The sequence below is a fragment of the Bolinopsis microptera genome, chromosome 8 (assembly GCF_026151205.1).
Source record: "Bolinopsis microptera isolate Bmic1 chromosome 8, MBARI_Bmic_1.0, whole genome shotgun sequence".
Lineage (NCBI taxonomy): Eukaryota > Metazoa > Ctenophora > Tentaculata > Lobata > Bolinopsidae > Bolinopsis > Bolinopsis microptera.
In genome coordinates, this window is record NC_087079.1 from 8,457,065 (window position 1) to 8,477,796 (window position 20,732).

At 37.0% G+C, this 20,732-nt stretch overlaps 1 protein-coding gene across 3 annotated transcripts in view; it reads right to left on the reverse strand.

The window, feature by feature from the left end:
• Positions 1-20,732, reverse strand: part of LOC134819562 (serine/threonine-protein kinase Pink1, mitochondrial-like) — a 65,904-nt gene that overhangs the window by 10,031 nt on the left and 35,141 nt on the right. Inside the window, exons 2-7 of one of the 3 annotated variants that reach the window (XM_063829564.1) lie at positions 16,449-16,680; positions 16,160-16,256; positions 14,468-14,587; positions 10,892-11,016; positions 8,279-8,393; positions 5,465-7,688 (exon numbers count right to left, since the gene is read on the reverse strand). The exons of 1 other annotated variant lie outside the window; for it this stretch is intronic. In XM_063829564.1, coding sequence (XP_063685634.1) covers positions 6,900-7,688; positions 8,279-8,393; positions 10,892-11,016; positions 14,468-14,587; positions 16,160-16,256; positions 16,449-16,639 — 1,437 coding nt within the window. In that variant the 5' untranslated portion in view covers positions 16,640-16,680 and the 3' untranslated portion in view covers positions 5,465-6,899. Of the gene's footprint in view, positions 1-5,464; positions 7,689-8,278; positions 8,394-10,891; positions 11,017-14,467; positions 14,588-16,159; positions 16,257-16,448; positions 16,681-20,732 lie in introns of those variants that run through there. One more of the 3 variants, XM_063829566.1, reaches the window with a different exon arrangement.

Sequence of the window (20,732 nt, forward strand, 5' to 3'; positions counted from 1 at the left end):
ATAACAAAGTCAATAAAAGCCGCGGCAGTTAAACGAATTTATATATCAGATAACTCTTGTTTTTAAAAAGCAACAACAGCGGAACAACTTATGAAGTACAACTTTTTCACATGTACAGATTTGGAAGTGTGTGCGATATACTGTGGCAGTGTACTCAATTTGATCCCCAATAAAAGACGGTGTCCTCATGATACGACGGTAACATACTTCCAAAACTACACGTAGGACAACAATTAAACTTTTGTTTTAGATCTAAGATCTGTACTCTAGTAGCAGGGAGGTTTGAGTGTGCACTTCGATGTACAGCGTTTTTTGATACTGAATCGGGTTAAATAGGGCATTGGTAACTCAAATCACCGAACGCCGCATGTTGTGTCGCTAGTCCCAACCCTGTGGGGGCCACGCCCATATTTCACATGAGGCGCATATTGCCCAAAATGCTTACTTTTGGAAAAATCTAGAAAAACTGATTTTCACTGGGGCGACAGTGAAAACATATGTACTCTAGAAGCTAATCGAAATAGAGTATGCAGTTTGGTGTCTACAACCTATCTAGAAACCAGGTCCTTTGTAAGGTCATTCTGTATCAGAATTGATAAGGTACGCAATTTCTATCAGTAGTTCCAACCCTAGGGGGAAATTTCTAAATTACCCTCAGGCGCAAATATATGACTTTTGTATCTCGGCTTCTGAACGTTGTAGGGGCCTCTATTTTAGCTCAAACTAACTGCAAAAGGCCACATTTACATAGAAGCTATAAAGCAACATAGGGTTTATAGTGCTTAGTTTTGGAGATATTCATTAAAAACTGTTTTAACTTTCGTGCATCCTAAAATAGTAACACATTTACTTAATTTTTGTATCCCGGGCTAAAAAAGTCTTACAGACACTTTACTTGCAGCACAGCAAAAAGCTTCTAGAGTACATCTTTTTTCGAAATAAAAGAAGACACACGCACTGAATATGACCCCCCCCCCCCCCTCCTATGACGTGCCCCCCCCCCCCCCCCCCTACCACATGAAGTGTAGACGAGGAGCAAGAAAAAGAGGAAGTAAGATTCAGTATAGGCTTGGCGGTATAAAATATGCACTAGTAACATGTTATGTTTCTATGACGATGTGTATAAGTAAGTACATCGCCATAATACGCTGGAGATAACCCAGTAATCAGTACTGCACAAGCAGCAGTAGCCACACTAACAACAAGGGCACTACAACTATACTACTGAATAGAGAGCAATGGAGCAGTAGCATATAACTGCGGTGGGTGCGGAATCGCACTATTGACCTTTTATTGCAGTTTTCCGCACCATATTGCGTCTATTTATTATTCATTCTGTTGGATTTGTGCACTTGGTACTGCTATGTACAAGAAGAAATTATCGAAATGCCCATAACTATGAGTTGGTTGTTATAAATGCAATTAAAATGGCTATTATCTGGCTGTTAGGTTTTTGTCCCCCCAGAATGGCTGTTAGAGGGCTGTTAGAAAATCAACCGGCTATTACCGTAAGCGGCTGATAGTGGGTTGTTAGCGTAACAGCCGGCTAGTACCCCTATAACAGCCGGTCGGCATTGTACCTATGTCTATAAAACAATACCGGAAAGGTCGTCAATGATGCATAATATAATCATCATATTATGGAGAGTTATGGAAAGTTATAACACTATCGATAATTAAGAAAAACAAAGGAGGCTGAATCTTGGCAAACTACCAACTTCTCGAGCGGATTGTGATCCCTCAAAGCCTCAAGTCTCAACAGATTGAAATTGAGTCACTTAAGTCATATTTAAAAATATTGAGACGCAGTAAAACTAGCGGGCTGCGATGAATGGGGACTTGCCATCCCATGGCAACATTAAATATTTCTGCTAAAGTAGTGGATGTCCTTGCTGTACGGCAAGTTAAACAAGGAACTGAAACTACTAGGTTCCGTACAGACTCAACTCTGCACCCATGTCAATATGTTCATTATATGCAAGCCTCTTGATTTATATTACATACAGGGTGGGCCAAAAGTCAGTGTGCAAACGTTTGGTCTTATACCTCCGCCGTGTTTTATATTTGAGAGCTGTTGCTTTGCAGATGGCATACTGTACCTTCTTGTTCGAGGATTCAATCGCCAAAATTTTAAAATTCGAATATTTTAGACCACGCCCATTCAATATTAAAACACCTATATTGTTCTTTCTGAACAGTGAACATGCTGGACACCTAATTTTTTCAGAGACGGTAGATTATTAAATGTTGCATCTAATCTGAAAAAACGGATTTGAAATGACGAAGTTATCAAGCATTTTGTGTATCTATAATATCTCGTTAACAAAATTGACTGGGTGTCGGGTGATTATGTGACACCGTGACACAACACCTTAATTGGACAGCCTTTACGATTTCCGTAATGTTTAACGGGGTGGTTAACGGGGGCACCTTATCACGTGATTAGGTTAACCAATCACCTGATCACACGTAATGAATAAACTCGTTATGCTTCGTATCTCGGTCATCTGAGAAGCTACAAATGTAATGTTTTCAGGACAAACCTTCATTTGTAAAAAAAATGAACATGAATATTTTTCGAGTGGACAAATTCCTCGAACCAGTGGTGGTAGTAAGTCATACCAGAAAGAATTGTTTCAATTGGGCACTCAGTGACTGAGCTATTAAGGCCAACAAATGGGTACTGACTTTTGGCCCACCCTGTAGTTAGATTTAATATTATAATAGTTTGCAGGCATTTTAGTCTATAATACACACAATGTGTTGGAATCTAACTTTACTGATGTTGTAAAGTTACTATATTGAACGTATGTCTCAATTATGCTCATGAGCAGCCCAACTAGCCCCAGTCGCCAGTCATCCTGCCTTTCCAACTGTAAAACCTTCTATGAGGGTAATTGAAGATGTTGAATTGTAAGGAAAGACAGCGTAAGACACCAGCCATGTAAGTTATTGGATGTGTAAACAAATGTATAATGCAACGTTATACACTAAGCTGTTGAATAATCCAACCTCAGCGAACCTACTACTCTACTAACTAGAAGCTCCAAATTTGGCGAATAATTGTTCAACTTAATCGCGGGGTGGTTTTTCCTCCAAATTTGCCGCACATAAAATAATGTTAGGCAGGTGCGGTTTCGTACTATTTAAAAAACTTTACCGCACTTATATGTAGCCTCTAAGCAGCAGCCAGCACAAGTAGTAGCCACAACAAGACCAAGGGTACAACAACTACACTACAACTACACTACACTACAACTATTCTACAGAGAGAGAGCAGTGGAGAGTAGCAGCCAACATAACGTTCTGTACACTACCCCCGGACGAGCACGGAGCTGGTATCCTGGCAGAGGGAGAGAGAATGCACTGCAACAGGATACGGCCTCCCTACTGGTATCTTTCTAGTTGTAGCTGAGATTCTGGGAGGGTTCCCGTTCTAGTATGGTCTCATCATGAACAGAAGGAGTAAACATCACGGCTAATTTGAGAGAGAGAGGGTTAAACTAATATCGGGGTATAAACAAATACACGGGGAAAAAATAATGTAATAGGAGTAATAGTAGGTAGAGCCGAAAACAAAATTTCGAGATGTAATGCGATCAAATTATAAGATCATCATTTATAATTCATGCATTGAATTTTATCATATAATATTCCTGCAGGATCTTTGTTGGAGCCGGGCCAAGTGTCCATTCCCTATGTCTACAATATAATTTACAATCCTCAGTTTGTGTCCCGTCAAGATATTATATAAGATAGCATACTTCTGCGGAATCTGACTAAGGTTTCACGCTGTGTGGCGCGGTGTATTATCGTATGTCTTGACATATTTTACCAAATAGTTGGCAGGATCATAGTTACTATTAGGTCTGATCTATGTTGGATAATGGATTTTACCGTCTCTATAAGTATATCAGTATATGAGACAAAAGAAACGCCATCTTATGACTCGAGGAGGATTAGGACTCCTTAGACTATATTAAATCAATTACTTCTGCAACATCCTCGACGAATTTAGATACGAATTGAAAAATCACAAAATATTCAAAACAACACTTAACAGTCCCAGAAAAATTAGTTATGCAACGATTTCCATGTTCCATCGCAGGGCTCGGAGTCCCTCTTTAGAGTTTGCTAACTTAACTTCGGTAAGCCAACTTTTTGACAGTTGAAATCAAGATGTCAGCAGTTGACAGGGACATTACCAACAGTTGACAAGTTCATGTTCAACAGTTGACAAGTTCATGTTCAACAGTTGACAAGTTCATGTTCAACAGTTGACAAGTTCATGTTCAACATTTGACAGGGACATTACCAACAATTGACAAGTTCATGTTCAACAGTTGACAAGTTCATGTCCAACAGTTGACAAGTTCATGTTCAACAATTGACAGGGACATGTCCAACAGTTGACAGGAACATGTTCAATACTCAACAATTGACAGGGACATGGTTTATACTTTCATAAACATTAATAGATGTTCCATATAGTACATGTCAGCCCGAGACGCAGAAAACAATGAGCCTGCAAATGTGAACACGCAGAAAACAACAACTGAGAGGACGATAGAAGGGAAAACAATGTAATAACAAAGTAAAATTAATGAAACAATAGTCAATACAGAGTAAAGATAGAAGTGTGTAAAGAACAAGAAAGTGGTTACAAGTGACAAATTTTTCGCAGAAACCACTAAACTGATAATAACCCCCTCAAACGGGACAGCAAGACTTACAACCGGATCATTCCATCCCCCGTGAGGTCCCGACATGATATGGAAAAAACAATAGCCTATTATCCGACTTACAGATATTTAGAGAAATAGTTGAATGGAGCACCATATTAACGTATGTTCCAGGGATCTGGAGGAATGTTGTCACTTCCAATATGATGTTTGGGGCCTTGCCAATACAAAAATAAAACGGTTGAGAGTTTGCGAGTACAAAAACTTGCGGATGTCTGGCAACCACAATGTACAACGTGACCGAACCTTTTCTATTACGGTTGGCGCCACGCCGCAGTCAAAGTGAATGTTGAGACGATATAGGTAGCTGAAATGGTATTTCATTGAATACTTCTATAATGTGATGAGCTAGTTTACACTAGATGTATACTGTGAATATAGTGGGAATGTGGTAAGCGGAATAAACTATAGTACAACTTTATAAAAGAGCCATAACTCGTACAATGTATTATGTACTATTATATACTTAAATAGTTAAATATTGGCAAATAACAAACAAGAAATATGATCGCTAGAATTACTCATATTATGAAACAAAATTAAACAATTAGATAATATAATGGGCCAATTAATTATATCTAAGTAAATGCCAATTAAATAAAGATGTTACGTCATGTTCGGAGGAAATTTAATTCTTATTGATGGGATACAATTACAAATCTTTGCTTATACCAGAAGTCAGAACTTTCTAGCACTCTCGAGACGAAATAATATGTGATATATCACATTTTAGCGATTATTGGGTTTTCAAAAAATTTTTCTTAAAATTCAGCATTTACAACATAATAGACATAAGTTTGAAAACGTAGTTAACTCGATAACATTTTCTGATTTTCATTTCTACGGAGCACACAAACAAAATGAACGATTAAAAAATTAAACGTCGACACTCAATGTTTTAAATAATAATGCCTTCAGAATACGTTATATAATCGACGACAAATGAATAAATTACAATGCTTCTGCGAGTACAATCTCGACTCCCCGAGATCACTGTCGCATTGGTGCATCCCAATGATCCCTGAAAATGTTGCATAAATGTTGCTCCTCAGCGTTACATTGCACAACGATCGAAACATCGGCAAACAACAAACGAGTAATACGATCTCTCTGATTACTCACTAATGGATCTCTAGGATTAATACACTTAGTGAAACAAAATTAAACATTTAGGTATTTAATAAGATAATTGATTAAAACTAACTAAATGCCAAGAAAGGTGTTAAACATTCGGAGAAAATGTAATTCTTATTGATGAGATCTAGATATCCTGAACTTTCTATAACTTTTGAGACGAAATATGTGATATCAAAATTAGTGATTATCAGTAGTCACTAAGTGTAAATGTTCGAGTTTCGACTTACGTTTTATTGGACCGCCAGATCGATAATAAAACTCATCGTTAAATTACATTTTAATATCTAAGTTTTATATACTGTAATTAAATGTCTACGGAGCACACAAACAAAATGAACAATTAAAAAACAAAAACGTCGACACTTTATGTTTCAAATATTAAAACGAGGCCTTTAAAATACGTCCGCGTCATATTAATGATTTACAATGCTCCAGCGAGTATAAGCGTCCAAGATCAATGCCACATTCGTACATCCCAATGCGAATGATCTCATAAAATGCATATCTATTTTGTAGGAAGCGGAGCATGGCACAAAAATTTAAAATCTGACATTTCATAATTAAATTTTGCCAAATTCTATCAATTTCTTGGCAAAAGGTAAATTGACTGTAATCAACAAAATTGCCGTTCAGGGCAGCAGATCATAGCAAAGTTTTGGTAGCAGGCTTAGCAGTCTGCTAGCTGTTGTAAAGAAAGGCACTGACATGAGGGGTAAGGCGTTGGTGTAAAAGTCAAAGCAATCGCCGGGAACCTTCATTAAGTAACTCTGTGCCGTTCGGGAGTCGGGGTGTTGACTGTTGTACACGATTTGGATGTACAGGGATATCAGATTATATCATTCCGCAGGCAAGTTCCATTCAGCAGAATGGGACTTTATTGCATTGATGAAAGATTTCTTTGATTTGATCCAGAAGACACTAAACTAGTTAAGTCTTTAAGTACACTTCCGCTTCTTTTATTGAGTAACAGGCTTGGGCCTTCACAAATTTGATCAGGTAACAAGCTGTAGCAACCTTCTGTTACAATCCAAAGTCACTGACAACCTTCCAAAGTTCCATCCCAGTTGCAAACCTCAAAAAGTACATCAGCCCCAACAGCTCAGCCCCAGCGCCACTCAACCCAGCTTTAAAGGTTTGCCAAGACAACAAAGTGAGCTGTCTAGCAGTTTCATACGGAGTCAGATCCTGAGTCTGGAACAGATCAGGTAACCAGAGCAGAGCACCACATATCAGCAGACACTGCTGAGGAGAGGGTCTGAGATCTGGGTCACGTGACAAGAGTCTGGAGACAAGGTTACAGAGGACTGGGTTATCTGAGGGCAGGGGAGGGAGCTCTCGGGCGTGGTATTTGGAACTTTGGAGTTTTGAGAAGGGGTTTTCTGCTTCCATCAGCTGGTATACCAAGCTGCCAACACACCAGACGTCTGATTTGGTGTAGTCTAGAGTGTCTGGTTTGTTTGAGAGAGCTATTTCTGGGGGCATCAGCATGGGGTTGCCCCATTTTCTGTCCAGATTAGGTTTACCTCTTAATGAATCGTGTGCCATACCAAAGTCAGTCAGCACAACATCCAAACAATCATCCTCAACCTTAACCAAGATATTATCAAGTTTAATATCCCGGTGCACAATACCATGAGAGTGTATATGATGAACAGCTGATACTATCTGATACAGCACCCACGTGGTTTGTGTTTCAGTGAGTGTAACAGAAGCGAGGTACTCACTCATACTGCACGAGTACAGGGGCATCTCGATGTACAGGGTGCTCTCCTGACCGTACTCGAAAACTGCTGGATACTCTTCAACTGCCTAGTTATAAAGGAGGGTAAACGTTTGTGTAACTGTAAATTATAATACATAAATAAATAAATTCTAACATTTATTACACGCCTCAACATTGAAATATTATCCCCTTAGTCATATATTAGTCTTTATATTAGCATATTGTTGTATTATATATATTCCAGCATAATTGTTTCTTTAGGATGAGTCGTTAGGTTGAGACAATGTCTTCTTAATAACCCATAATCACACAACAAAAGAGACACTTCTTCTTGATAATTTAGCTACGTTCATTTTAACCGAAACAACCAATGGGGATGATTCAATTGAAAAGCAGAAATCAATCCGCTTTAAACATCGAGTAAAGCATTAAACAATAGTTAAATGTACAAGTAAACTGCTTTTGGGCGTTTACTCTAGCTAACAACGGTTAAGACTTGTCGGAAATGATAGTCATCATAATCCACGTAAATAGTCAGAAAATATCGGAAATTATTCCGAAGAAAAGAGGATCAGATAAACACGACAGAGCGAAAGATAGACCAATTAAAAATAAAACACGACTTAACTTGAAATTTAAAAGTTTAATTTAATCAATTTAACTTAAATAAACTGACCGAGTGTGAGTGAGGCACGTTAGAAGCCACGAAGTGGGCGTTAATCTTTATAACGTTGGGGTGGGGAGGGAAGTCCAGCCTATTCGTCACCAGCTCCGCTCCAAAATTATCGAACCTGGGCGGTAAGAATGTCATGAAATAGTGTGGCTGGTTTTACATATTATCATATTTTGTTGTAATTCAATATGATGTAATAACGTATTTCAATTTTCATAATAACTAGCTCTTTTAAATCGGGATTCACGGTATGCAGACACAGGTATACCGTAAAACACGATAAAATACGATAAAACACGATAAAACACGGTAATATTTGTCCCGTAAAAACTAGATCTAGCTGCGCTAAAATACAACTTTTACCCGGCAAACTGGCAGAATATTGTACAGTAAACATGTGATGAAATATTCTCCGTCGATCGATAATCGATGAATTGAGTTTGTTCGCGATTGAGTTGTCTCTAAATAGTGATACTTCTAAACTTGCACTTTCGCATGGTAATAAAGACAGCATCAAGGTTATCTGATAAATGTTCTAGAAAACTCTATAGCAGCATTATACAGTATTACTAAATATTTATATATTGCCGGTTATGCGATATTTAAAGGGAGATAAAGATAAACCGATAAACGATCAAGCGATTGTTTATAAACGGCGCGGCGTGATTATAAAATGATCATAATAAATAGTGTTTTAAACACTAATAATTAGTAGCGTGAAAGAACTATATTTTTTCATATTGAAAGAAAACGAATAACGATGTAACAGAGTCCAAATATTTTAATGTTGCCATGGGGTGGCAAGTCCCCATTTATCGTAGTCCGATAGTTTTACTGCATCGTAATACTATAGAAGCCCACATACTAAGATTAAAATAAAATGTGAGACCGACAAAACTCTCATAATTGCACTGTTACATACACTATATCATTAAATATACCCATTAAACTGATTACATCCTGGGAATAGAGCTTCTTTAAATCATTTTGCGACAAATTAAATAAATATGCCTTTTAGCCAATTTTAAACATTACATCACATTAGATCCTAGAAATAGAGCTTCTCCAAATCATTTTGCGACAAATTAAATAAATATGCCTTTTAGCCAATTTTAAACATTACATTACATTCTAAGAATATGGCTTCTCCAAATAAAATTGTGACAAATTGGATCAATTGCGTCTTTTAACCCAATTTTAAACATATATCCACTTTATAGCACATTTTAACTGATAATGGTAGAAAGTTGTAAATTTTGGGTCCAATAACTCTGAAAGATCTTTGTCCAGCATGGGATGCTGCATGAGGAAGAATAAGTTTAAGAGTGTCCATGATGACTGTACGAAGAAATTTCCCGTAGATAGTCAGGGGCCATTCCAATAACAGATTTATGCGCTAAAAGTTTAAGCTTAAATACAATCCTCTTTTTAATACAGTTGAGTTTCCGTAAATCATCTTGCATGTGATCATGTTTGTATTGTGCCGTCACCGCTCTTGCAGCAGTATTCTGTATAAGCTGTAATTGGTGCAGTACCTAAGTTTAAAAAGCTTCAAAGACCATTAAAATAGACTAAACATGAGACTATAAGACTGTTGACTGTAACCTAGGTTTGTCCTGTTGTTAGGAGGAATTTCATTTTCTGATGGTTCGTATGGTTCTAAAACACTGCAGAATCAGTTTTTCAAAACTCAACTTGTTATCCATTTGAATGCCCAGATTTTTGACTGATGAAATAATCTTTCAGTGGTAGATCCTACTACGATAATGTGTGTTTTTGAGTCATTATTCATTAAGTTGGAGACCGAATCTATCCATCTTTTTATTACATTAACGCATTTTTCAGTTGAGTAGTGAGTACAACAGACTGTTCTTAGGTTTTAATGACTAGATGATCGTCTTCATAGCCACATTACTACATTATATATGTATTCATCGCCAGTTACATAGTTTTTTTTATGAAAAGCATGAAAACGACGGATGCCTAAAGCTATGTCCCAAGGACTGGCAAGTTTTCCTATTATTAAACTGTGGAAAACAACATTTAAATGAAGCATCGTCAAGACTGCAGTTAAACTATGCGATATTCTATTTAAAGAGATCAGTAATTAGATCGCCAATGAACTGCTTAGTAAATTCTCCAACTATTCTGCTAAGAAAGACAACAAAGCCACAAAATACAAGCATGATCAACAACTATCTTCTTGAACTGCAGCCTGGACAAAGGACATACAAGCGGAGAATTTGGAGGACACACTCGATTCCGTTGTCCGGCTCAAGCGATCATTGTCAAACTAAATTAATAGTAATCAACTGTAAAGTAAAGTATCTAATATGCTAATCGAATGACTGCATAGTTATGTAAATATTTTGTCGCTGTGGAATGAATTTTCGATGCTAAAATATGCACCGACTCAGAAACTGATCTGCAAATTTATTCATGAAAGTGCAAGAAACTGGATATTCACGATTAGTTAAACTTTCATATTATGCAATAACAAGCTGAGTACTGAGTACATAATTGGCAGTCCTAGTCAACATAAATAATCTTATGTTTATCCCCAGCTTTGAAATCGTAATGAACTACCGTAAAATTTGATAATTAATAAAGAAATACCTCAGCATATCGTCCTCATTTTCCCAAGCGAAATTGAACATAGCTTTGAGCGCAACCGGTTCTTCGTCTCTTAACGCGCGGTATACTGCTGCGCACGTGCTCACATCTCCTATCTTGTCTTCTATCTGGACGAACAACAAATAACAGACTTGCCTAACTTTTGATAAAATTTCCCCTTTCCAAGACTATTCTATTGTGGATGTTTTGCTGATGAAAGTAAACCTGTAGTCTAACTACGCAGCCTAACTACGTACAGTTAGTAAATATGTATGTCAACAAATGAAATTGTAGACAGTTTACAAAAGGTCTAATTAACGTAACCGGAGAGGCCTAATATTTCACCTCATATAGGCTAGAATAAACCCTAGTCGAGTTTCAACAGGATAGTGTGACTGATAGCTGATGCAACCAATCGAAAGATTAAACATGAGGACGCTATTTCAACGGGGTGGTGAGGACTGGGGGCCCTCAATTTCTGAGTGACCCGTGGTCAAATTAATCCCTCGACGAACACAACACACGGCGAAAACAAAACACGTGCTCACATATGTCATATATCCTATATAGTAGTGAATAACTAAAAGTTGTTAGTGGTTATTGCACGGAAACAAACATTAGAAAAGAGGCCTTACAGAAGTAGACGATCGAGACGCGATGGAGATTGGGACACATTCGTATGATTATGTAGCAGGTACCCAGTAGTCAGTACCTATCTTCTGATAAACTGTAATGTGTGCAACATTGTCATGTGATAGGCTGGGCCCTTCACCCAAAACCTCGTCATACACCCACTACAGCTCAAAACGGAAATTCCGCTGATCAAATTTGAATATTAATAAGATTGCCATCACATGATGAGAGCCAACACAGAAAATCAGATTACATTCACATTCGCATACGTACTATTTTTTAGGATTCGCATTCATCTCAGACAGTCTGCAAAGACAACAGCTCATCAGTGGCTAATCTACACGAGGTTATTAATGCTATGAGAAGGTAAGTAAATGTGAGTATCACACTTATCACACTTATCACACTTATCACACTTATCACACTTAGACAGTGTACTTCTTGTGGGTGGAGAAGAAGGACGTCAGAGAGGTGTGACGTCAGAGATGGCCGAGTTAGATAAAGGATTCAAGACACTTAACGTAATTTATTTAAAAGACACAGACTCTAAATTAGATTGTTTTAGCAGTGTTTATTATCGGATTATCTGACTTCCGGGGGTTTCGTTCTGTTTAGATCAGGTTCCACAGAGTAGCTATACTATGTACTGTGAAATAGATACTGTGAAATAGATACTGTGAAATAGATACTATGATACGTTGGTATGTTGTGTCTCGTTTGTGTATCTTTAGTCTTTTGTGTCCCTTTTAACTGGGTAGGATCGGTTATATTACATCATTGTGCATCATAGAACATAACTTCGTTATCTACGAACTCAGCAAAACTTGAAATATGGAGAGATTGAATTTGTCGAATAAATTACAAAGTCGATAAGTTTTGGCGGGTTATTACACACAGTTCTCGGCGGCAGGATTTTATTGCGTGCATGTTATAAAAAGAGATGAAATATGTTATAATGAAAATAAAATGTGTTATTATCAAGAGATAAAATATGTATGTAAACATCATGGGTGAAACAGGTGATTATATTTCCTTTAATCAAATCAGCCCAACAGTGCACATTTTACATCCCTACATTTCCCATTCCAACACTGAGACGAACAATGCAAAATGTAAACTTTACCACAGCTATGTAAAAAATATCATGTATAATTTTAACAGTGCTGTATTTCCGACATACTGCAAACACACACACACACACACACACACACACACACACACACACACACACACACACACACACACACACACACACACACACACACACACACACACACACACACACACACACACACACACACACACACACACACACACACACACACACACACACACACACACACACACACACACACACACACACACACACACACACACACACACACACACACACACACACACACACACACACACACACACACACACACACACACACACACACACACACACACACACACACACACACACACACACACACACACACACACACACACACACACACACACACACACACACACACACACACACACACACACACACACACACACACACACACACACACACACACACACACACACACACATACACCCGCCCATAACTTTACATCCATGTATTTACATAGTGAATGTTCTAATACAGCTACACTGCATGACTATCCAGCCCGCAAGTGCACAAGATCACGCGACGCGCCCTCAAGTAAGAACAACAGAGGTAATCTGTATGTAGATTGTAGCGGCATGTTGATATGTACTGACGCGACGTGAGAGTATCAACGGGATCTCTAAGTTCTAACTATGTAGTAATACCCTCGATTTATACTAAGGGTGTTCGGAGGAATAGCGCATATTATGTGTTGTGTTAAAACTTTTCATACACTATGGCTCATGAGGCAACAGAAAATATTATGTTAACGTTATGTTCTAGTGGATGAGTTAATGGGAAATCCTCGTGATTAAAGGTGTTTAAATGTTAATTTTCGGAAGTTTAAACGTTAATTTTCGGAGACGGCGCTCGTTTTCTGTTATCACTTTATTTTATTTTAACTTGAAGATAATGCATTGTTTTAACAATCATTCACATTATGTATGGTAAATAACGAAGAGTTAAAGGATGCTACAAGAATACAATACATACATAATATGTTAATATATATTATAAACTAAAATTTAAGGTAAGGATGGGTTTCCTGGAGAGTTGCTGAAAGGTTCTGGAATCTGGGCTACAACGGAGAAATTTTTATCTATTCTTGGAGAGAAACCAAGTGAAATGCTTCCGGTTCGTTCTAGATCTGATAATAAGCGTAACTGACCAAGTGCATTATGGTTTATATGAGCTTGAATATGTATTTAACAATAAGTACATTATGTACTGCAATAAACTGTGATTATTTTAACAAACTGGGCGAAACAAAAGAGGCTTTTTTAAAACGTTTCTACATCCAAAAGTTAAAACCTGACGCACTTTGCTAAAAACACTTGTTTTTAAATTGTACAGAAAACCGCCGGTACATTACAGAGAGAGTGCGTATTTAATGGGTAAGTGTGTGGCAAAATCTCGTGTTGAAATAAACGCGTCAACTTCAACACATTGAGCAAAATCAATTGAGCTCTCGTTCCATTATCAACTGTTTTATTTGGTCAGGTTTCAAGCTGGAAAGAACCAGATGACTTCTAAAATAAACAATCTGTGCTCTAAAATCCTGTTATGGGCTAATTGTTCTTAGATAAGTTTACTAAATTAACTACTTTAGATTGGTTCAATCGCAAATATTCATTAAGTATTTGAACAGATCATTACAATAAGTAAATAGTAAATTATAAACTGGGAGATAGATAATTTCAATTGGGACGCACAAAATATTACACACCATGATATTCAATCCTTAAAATATGTGAAAAATTTGGCAATTTGTCAAAGAAGACAAAACTTGTTTAAAATGTTTCTTACAATGTAACTATCAATGCTGATAGGTTGAGAGATTTTATCCGGGTGTTCCTTCTGAGAGTTGATAACTTTCTGATACTCAGTATCTATGATGGACACTATCACAGAACACAGACTCTCCCACTGAAAAGTTCAGATTATAATACATGTGAACAGTAAATTAAAATCATGTTAAATTTCCAAGTGATCGGATTGGTTATGAAAAACTTATTTTATCGTCATTGAACTGGAAAGGAGGTGCCAGATCGAGTTTAATATCAATCCTAATCAAGGTTAAATAGCTGTCTGAAGGATGTCGTATCAATTACCCCACTTATAAGCGATTGGATCTTAAAACGTAAGCAGTAACGTCACCCGCGACAGCTAACGTCTATTCATTTAAACGATTTACATTATAACATTAATAGGCAGTTTAGCAGTTTTAACAGTTTCCATGGAACTTCTTAGCACAAATTGGCATTAAAGACCAGATCCCAGAATACTCAGAATTTTCAGCCAACGTTGATAGAGTGAATTTTTGTCAGAATGAAATGAGCAGAGTAAAGGGATTCACCCAACGATAAGCGTTCGGCTGCTATAAAAATAAAACCGTTCAGCTAACTCAGCCTCTCAATCTTAGCGATGAACTGTTTCGTTCCCCAAATTTCATGGCTACATCAGGTGTTCAGGTGGTGCATTACACACAGTGTGAATCACACAGTGTCAATCGCACAATTCTCACCTCTTGCTGTGTAAATCACAACAAGTAAAATACAACCATTTGATCAACATCATTAGGAGATTAAAGCCGAACTGCATTTCTTCATATAATTCAAAGTGCCAGGTGGTGGGATGGAAGTTTGGTAAATGTAGTGTGTCTGGGGTTTGAAGTAAGCAGCTGAATTGAGCAACACACTTCATGAATGTTCACCTGGGTGAGATTATAATTCACCTTTCTTGAACCCCGTGACCTCCTAGTACACTATAGCGCAGCCGCAAAACATAATATGCTCTCAATAGTCAATAAGCGTTACAAACATCTACAAGAACGGCGTAGTCAGGGAAATGTGGGTGGTTTATTCCTTTATAAGGTCAAATCTAATCGAGTTGCAAACTTACAAGTTCAAGGACAGGTTTCACAGTTCACACACCGTGATCTGAGATATACTGAGATTCTCTAGCTGTTCGGTGACTGTGAAATTCAGAAGGAGATTCAATCATGCAGACACGTTGCCAATAATGCTGATCATTATACATCGAATGTGGACCCGGTGTAGGAATGAGGAATGTGGTATGTTTTATAGCGTAATGCCCTAGAACCACTTACTAAAATAATATAATTGGAGGGGCAGGTGACGGCAGAGGTAATACTGGTTATATTATGTGCACATCGTGTAGGTTGGTATCAAAATTGTAACTTGTCTTAGGGTAATACCAGCGAGTGATATATAGTGCATTAGCTTAGTACCTAGGTAAGAACGCAAGGCCAAGGCAGTGCAACTCATAAAAATTCTTTCACAACATTCAACCAGGTTCTAACTTTAATGGACACCAACGAATTCCATGGCTACTTATTCGGCTTAGTTAATCCTGGTATGGTCTAAAACAGTGTATACCATATCTGATTTAAAAAATTGTTTAATCCAAATCCAGAAAATATTGTGTTTACGTATGAAATTAAGCTGGAGAAAAATTATATTAAAAGGCACTTAGTACCTGATGGGCATACCATTCTTGAAGGGTGACGTGATCTGATATCATGTCAAAAGCAACTGCTGTTAACCTTTGCACCAGCTCAGAGCCCCTGATGTACCTGAGAAAGTGAGAGTGGTTGTCCTGTTTAATAATATTATGACTATTTACAAACCCATAATTTTCCTGTGGTGATTGTGTATAATAATATTATGACCAGCCCAAAATAACCATGCCTATCAAATAACTTGGTTATTTTGGGTGGCTTGGTTATAATATTGGTGCTAAGTTACATAAACATTAAACATCTCACCTGAAAGCAACAGGAGTTGTGTGCGCAACATTTTTCTTCCAAATCTGTATGTAGCCCTCCGTGTACTTCTGCTTGGAGGACACTACAGTCCGAGTGTAGATTCTAAGAACAGGGGTCGCATATCTTGCCACATTCTCCACAGCAACCTTCACAGCACGCTGTAGTGTTTTCCCTACTTGTCTGACGATCATTGTGTTCTCCTTTTACAGCTCGCTATGTTACACCCATCTGGCTAATCAGTGCGGAAATCAAGCAAGTTAAAATATGCTGAATATTTCACCATAATATTGGAATATTTTTTGGAGAGAGTGGGATAAGGCCACTCTCTGGACACCACGTTTAAAAATCAGAAAACGATTAGATTACAAAGGATTAATTGTTGAATGCATAAAATGAATAATAGAATTATGTACATGATATTATAAAATCATCCGATAATACGATGATCCGTGTTATAATATCCTATTATAATATCCACGAATGAATATTACAATATTCATTATTCAATACTCATAAGGGCGTTATCGATTTAGGTCCCGCTAATGTTGGGATCAATCAAATTAAATATAGATCTGCTGATGCAATGCCTTACACTGAGTGCATACACCGGGATCGGAGCACTGACTGGAGTAGAGAGAAAATTAATTAACATGTACTTGTATGGCTTTCAGACGAAATATTTCTTAAAATTGAATGCAGTCTGTTAAGCAGTCAAAAATATCATGTAGAATAATTGTCGTGGTCGTCTTAATTATCCTAAGTAACAAGGACAAAAGCACACTTATTAGCTGGTTATTCTTCTTGAAAACCTCAGTTCAATATTCATGCATAGATCCAAGGTGGCCAGATAGAAGCCTCGAGAACAAGAAATTTAGGAATGCAGAAAACTAGCCCACCTTGATATTATCCTCAATTTGTCAATCTATTTTAAAACCTTTCACGTGTTGCATTAGATTTTCTGATGGAAGGGTAATAAGGCCACATTATATGAGCCGAAAGTTTGGGGGAATGACAAATAGATGAACAATTTAACTATTGGTGTCTCATCAGAATGTCATGTCGACTGATGCATTAGTCCTTTCAGGTTCTGGAACTGGCGCATCTGGGGATGCTTCATCAAATTCAGAGTCGCTTTCTATTTCTTCTTGCACAATGTCATCTTCATCTTCAATTTGTGAGCCATCAAGATCTGCAGATTTTCCTGAGAAAAGAAGATTTACTTAAACAATCATTAAAATTCCCAAACCCTTGCCCGCATATTCATGCATTGGATTTAAAATTTGGATATTTCCAAACTAAAATCCAGTCACCAATTTTATTTTGAAAAAAACAACTATTTAAAATGGTTAATAAGATACAGTGACACTGGACTCTGGAGTAGTACCTATAGGCTGAACAGCAGTCCCACAGCACTCATATTGAAGCTTCCATGCTTTTGCTTGTGCTTCTAGAGCATCAATGTAAGTTTCATCGTCGTAAACAGAGGTGGAGTTGAACCAAGCTTCACTTGTCAAGGAAGGACATGCTGGGTAGAATATTGACATGTCCTGATACCATTAATTAATATATAACATTGGCAAATGAATAACTTTTCAAGCTGGATCACAATCCCTCAACAGATTGAAATCGAGTCACATTATTCGCTTGTACACACAATGTGTTAGAATATTATGCTTTGACGCTATAAATTTATAATGATTAATGATATTGCATCCTCTAGCCCCTACTTCAATTGTGCTCATCTATTTGTCAAACCTTTTATGAGGATAATAGGTTAATACATCTTGAATTGTCACGAAACTCAGTGTAAGACACATTGTAAGTTAATTGTTGTGTTAACACAACAATTTTGTAAGGCAACGTCATATACTATGCTGTTGAATAATCCAACCTGAGACTACTTATATGCACAAGTGTGTCACAAAAACAAGTCAGGATACAACAAAACCTGAAAAGCAATCCACATGAAGGTTTTAAACCATTAAGGTTCAGGGTTCTAGGACTTGATACACTCAGTTACAAGATTAAGGGTATAGTCTCACGGCACAAAGAAGCACTACTAGCAATTGTGTCCTTTACCCTCCTACATAATTTGAACATTTTTGTGGCTAACTCATTGAACAACATCTGAATTAATATGTGTCTAGTATTAAAAGATTCAGTAAGTTATTTTTTCATGTACGCTGTACACTGTAGTTAGTAAATGCAAACCAAACTTTTTCGGTCAGCCGCGCGCTGAACTAGTGTTGCACTAGGTAAAAATGGTGTATATTTTGTTCATTTCTGAGTGTAAATTAATTAATTAATTTATCACAAATTATTTTATTATAATAAAACCACTTATGTGAAATGGTTATTTTGACTTTAAATATTTGAACTAAATATGAATTGATTGTGGGTATAAAATAAAATTTGTTTTACTTTAAAAAATTTGTTTTACTATGCACTTGCCAGTAGAAATGTTGCCTCTGAAGGCATTACAACATTTTGACCATTTTGACCATTTTGACCAATCATAAACAAAAATATCCACTTATACGATCCAATGGATATGGTTGGTGACACTGGATGAAGTCACACTAGATTTCGTACAGAGTGGAAAATACCTTGGTGTCTTTGTGACAACAGTGTGGGAGTAGAACATACTCACCCTCTGTATGGAAGCTAGTTCACGTTTAGATTTAATGAAAAGAGAGGACCGTATACAAAAGAGGGCATTCTATCTAACACTAATCAGAAGCCTTTTCAAAATTGAAGTGTTGTCTGGAGGTCAACAAGTGTTGTTGGAAAACAGAATTGAATAAAAACAAAGAAAAAAAGGTTAAAAGCATCCATTACAGAGCTGTTAAGTAGATCCTTAAAGGACCATCACTAAACTGCTTTAGTATTTGGATAAGCTAAGAGAACTAGACATAATGCAAATGGAGCTAAAGTTTGAACATACCGACCTACTGTTATTGCATCAGATATACAATGGCGAATCTGTACTGAAGCTCCCATCTTACTTAACCTGGTCCTTGATCACTATTTCTACACTCCAGCTCTGTGAAAACAATAAGGTGTTCTGGAGTCTTTGCTGGGATAGCGGGGTCCCCTGTGTAAACGTACATTTCTGACCAAACCAAGTATTTCAAAAAGTTGTCATTTAAATTCTAATAAAAGAAGTATATATATAGAACTGTATGCCTCTCTTACTCTTAACTCTACCACGGTAACCTGTTTTCCTTTATTCTAAAATGGTTCTATACTTCTCCAAATTGTTACTTGTATATAATTGTACATAATTCTGACTAAATGTCAAAGTGGGTATCTATGTAATTTTCATAATAATTTAATGGTTAACTTCATGCCCACAGTTCAATGTTTTAACCAACCATACCATTATATATCATACTTTATACTCATTAACTTATTATCTATTTACTATATGTTTTAATTCCTAGTCCTTAGAAGGGTACTCTATTAACAGTTTTTGACTGATTTGAATGTCCTGCACAGCAGATCGAAGCATCTCTAAATTATTTACTATTATTATTGTATTGCTGTGTAAATTTGATTCTAATTATAATTCTAATTCTAATCACAACCAGTGACCAAGATAGGACATAGGTTGCGTACCAACACAAGGCAACTGTCAAGATATTATAATGAATTTGATACTTCTGGAATGCCTTATATCAATAAAAGGCAACCGACAGCAACAACAACTTTTCCTTGAAGTGTAATGTGGAAGCAAGGGCACACTCTTTGTGTGTGGTAAAACCCATTTTAACAGCGTGAATATTTATCAAATATAAGTGATAAGCGCGCTAGCTGCTAGCATACTTGTATCATTTAATTTTTAATCAAATTTATTCGGATATATATTTATTGATTATGTATTGAATTGGTGATAAATAATAAGATTGTCTTTTCTCAAAAAAAAAAAAAAATTGTCTTTTCTCTCTTTTAAGAGAAGCCTCTACTTCAGAACACAGTGTCTGGAATGACCTTAAAGAGAAACTTTGCCGGGACTTTCAAGGCTGACCTGGCAAAATATTTCTGGGACAGAGTGACAGCCATGACTAAGTCTAGGAATACAAATCATATTTTAAAGAAGGACAATGCCACCAATGAAATAAGACAAATTAGCAGTGGCATAACGGGGCGGGGGTCCACAGCTGATTTCAGAGGATTCCCCAGTGAAATCTATAGAATGATGTGTTTCTACAGAAGAATGCACAATTTTGCTATATTACTAACGTTAAGTATTTCAAAATTGTTCACATTCAAACGCCAATTTTT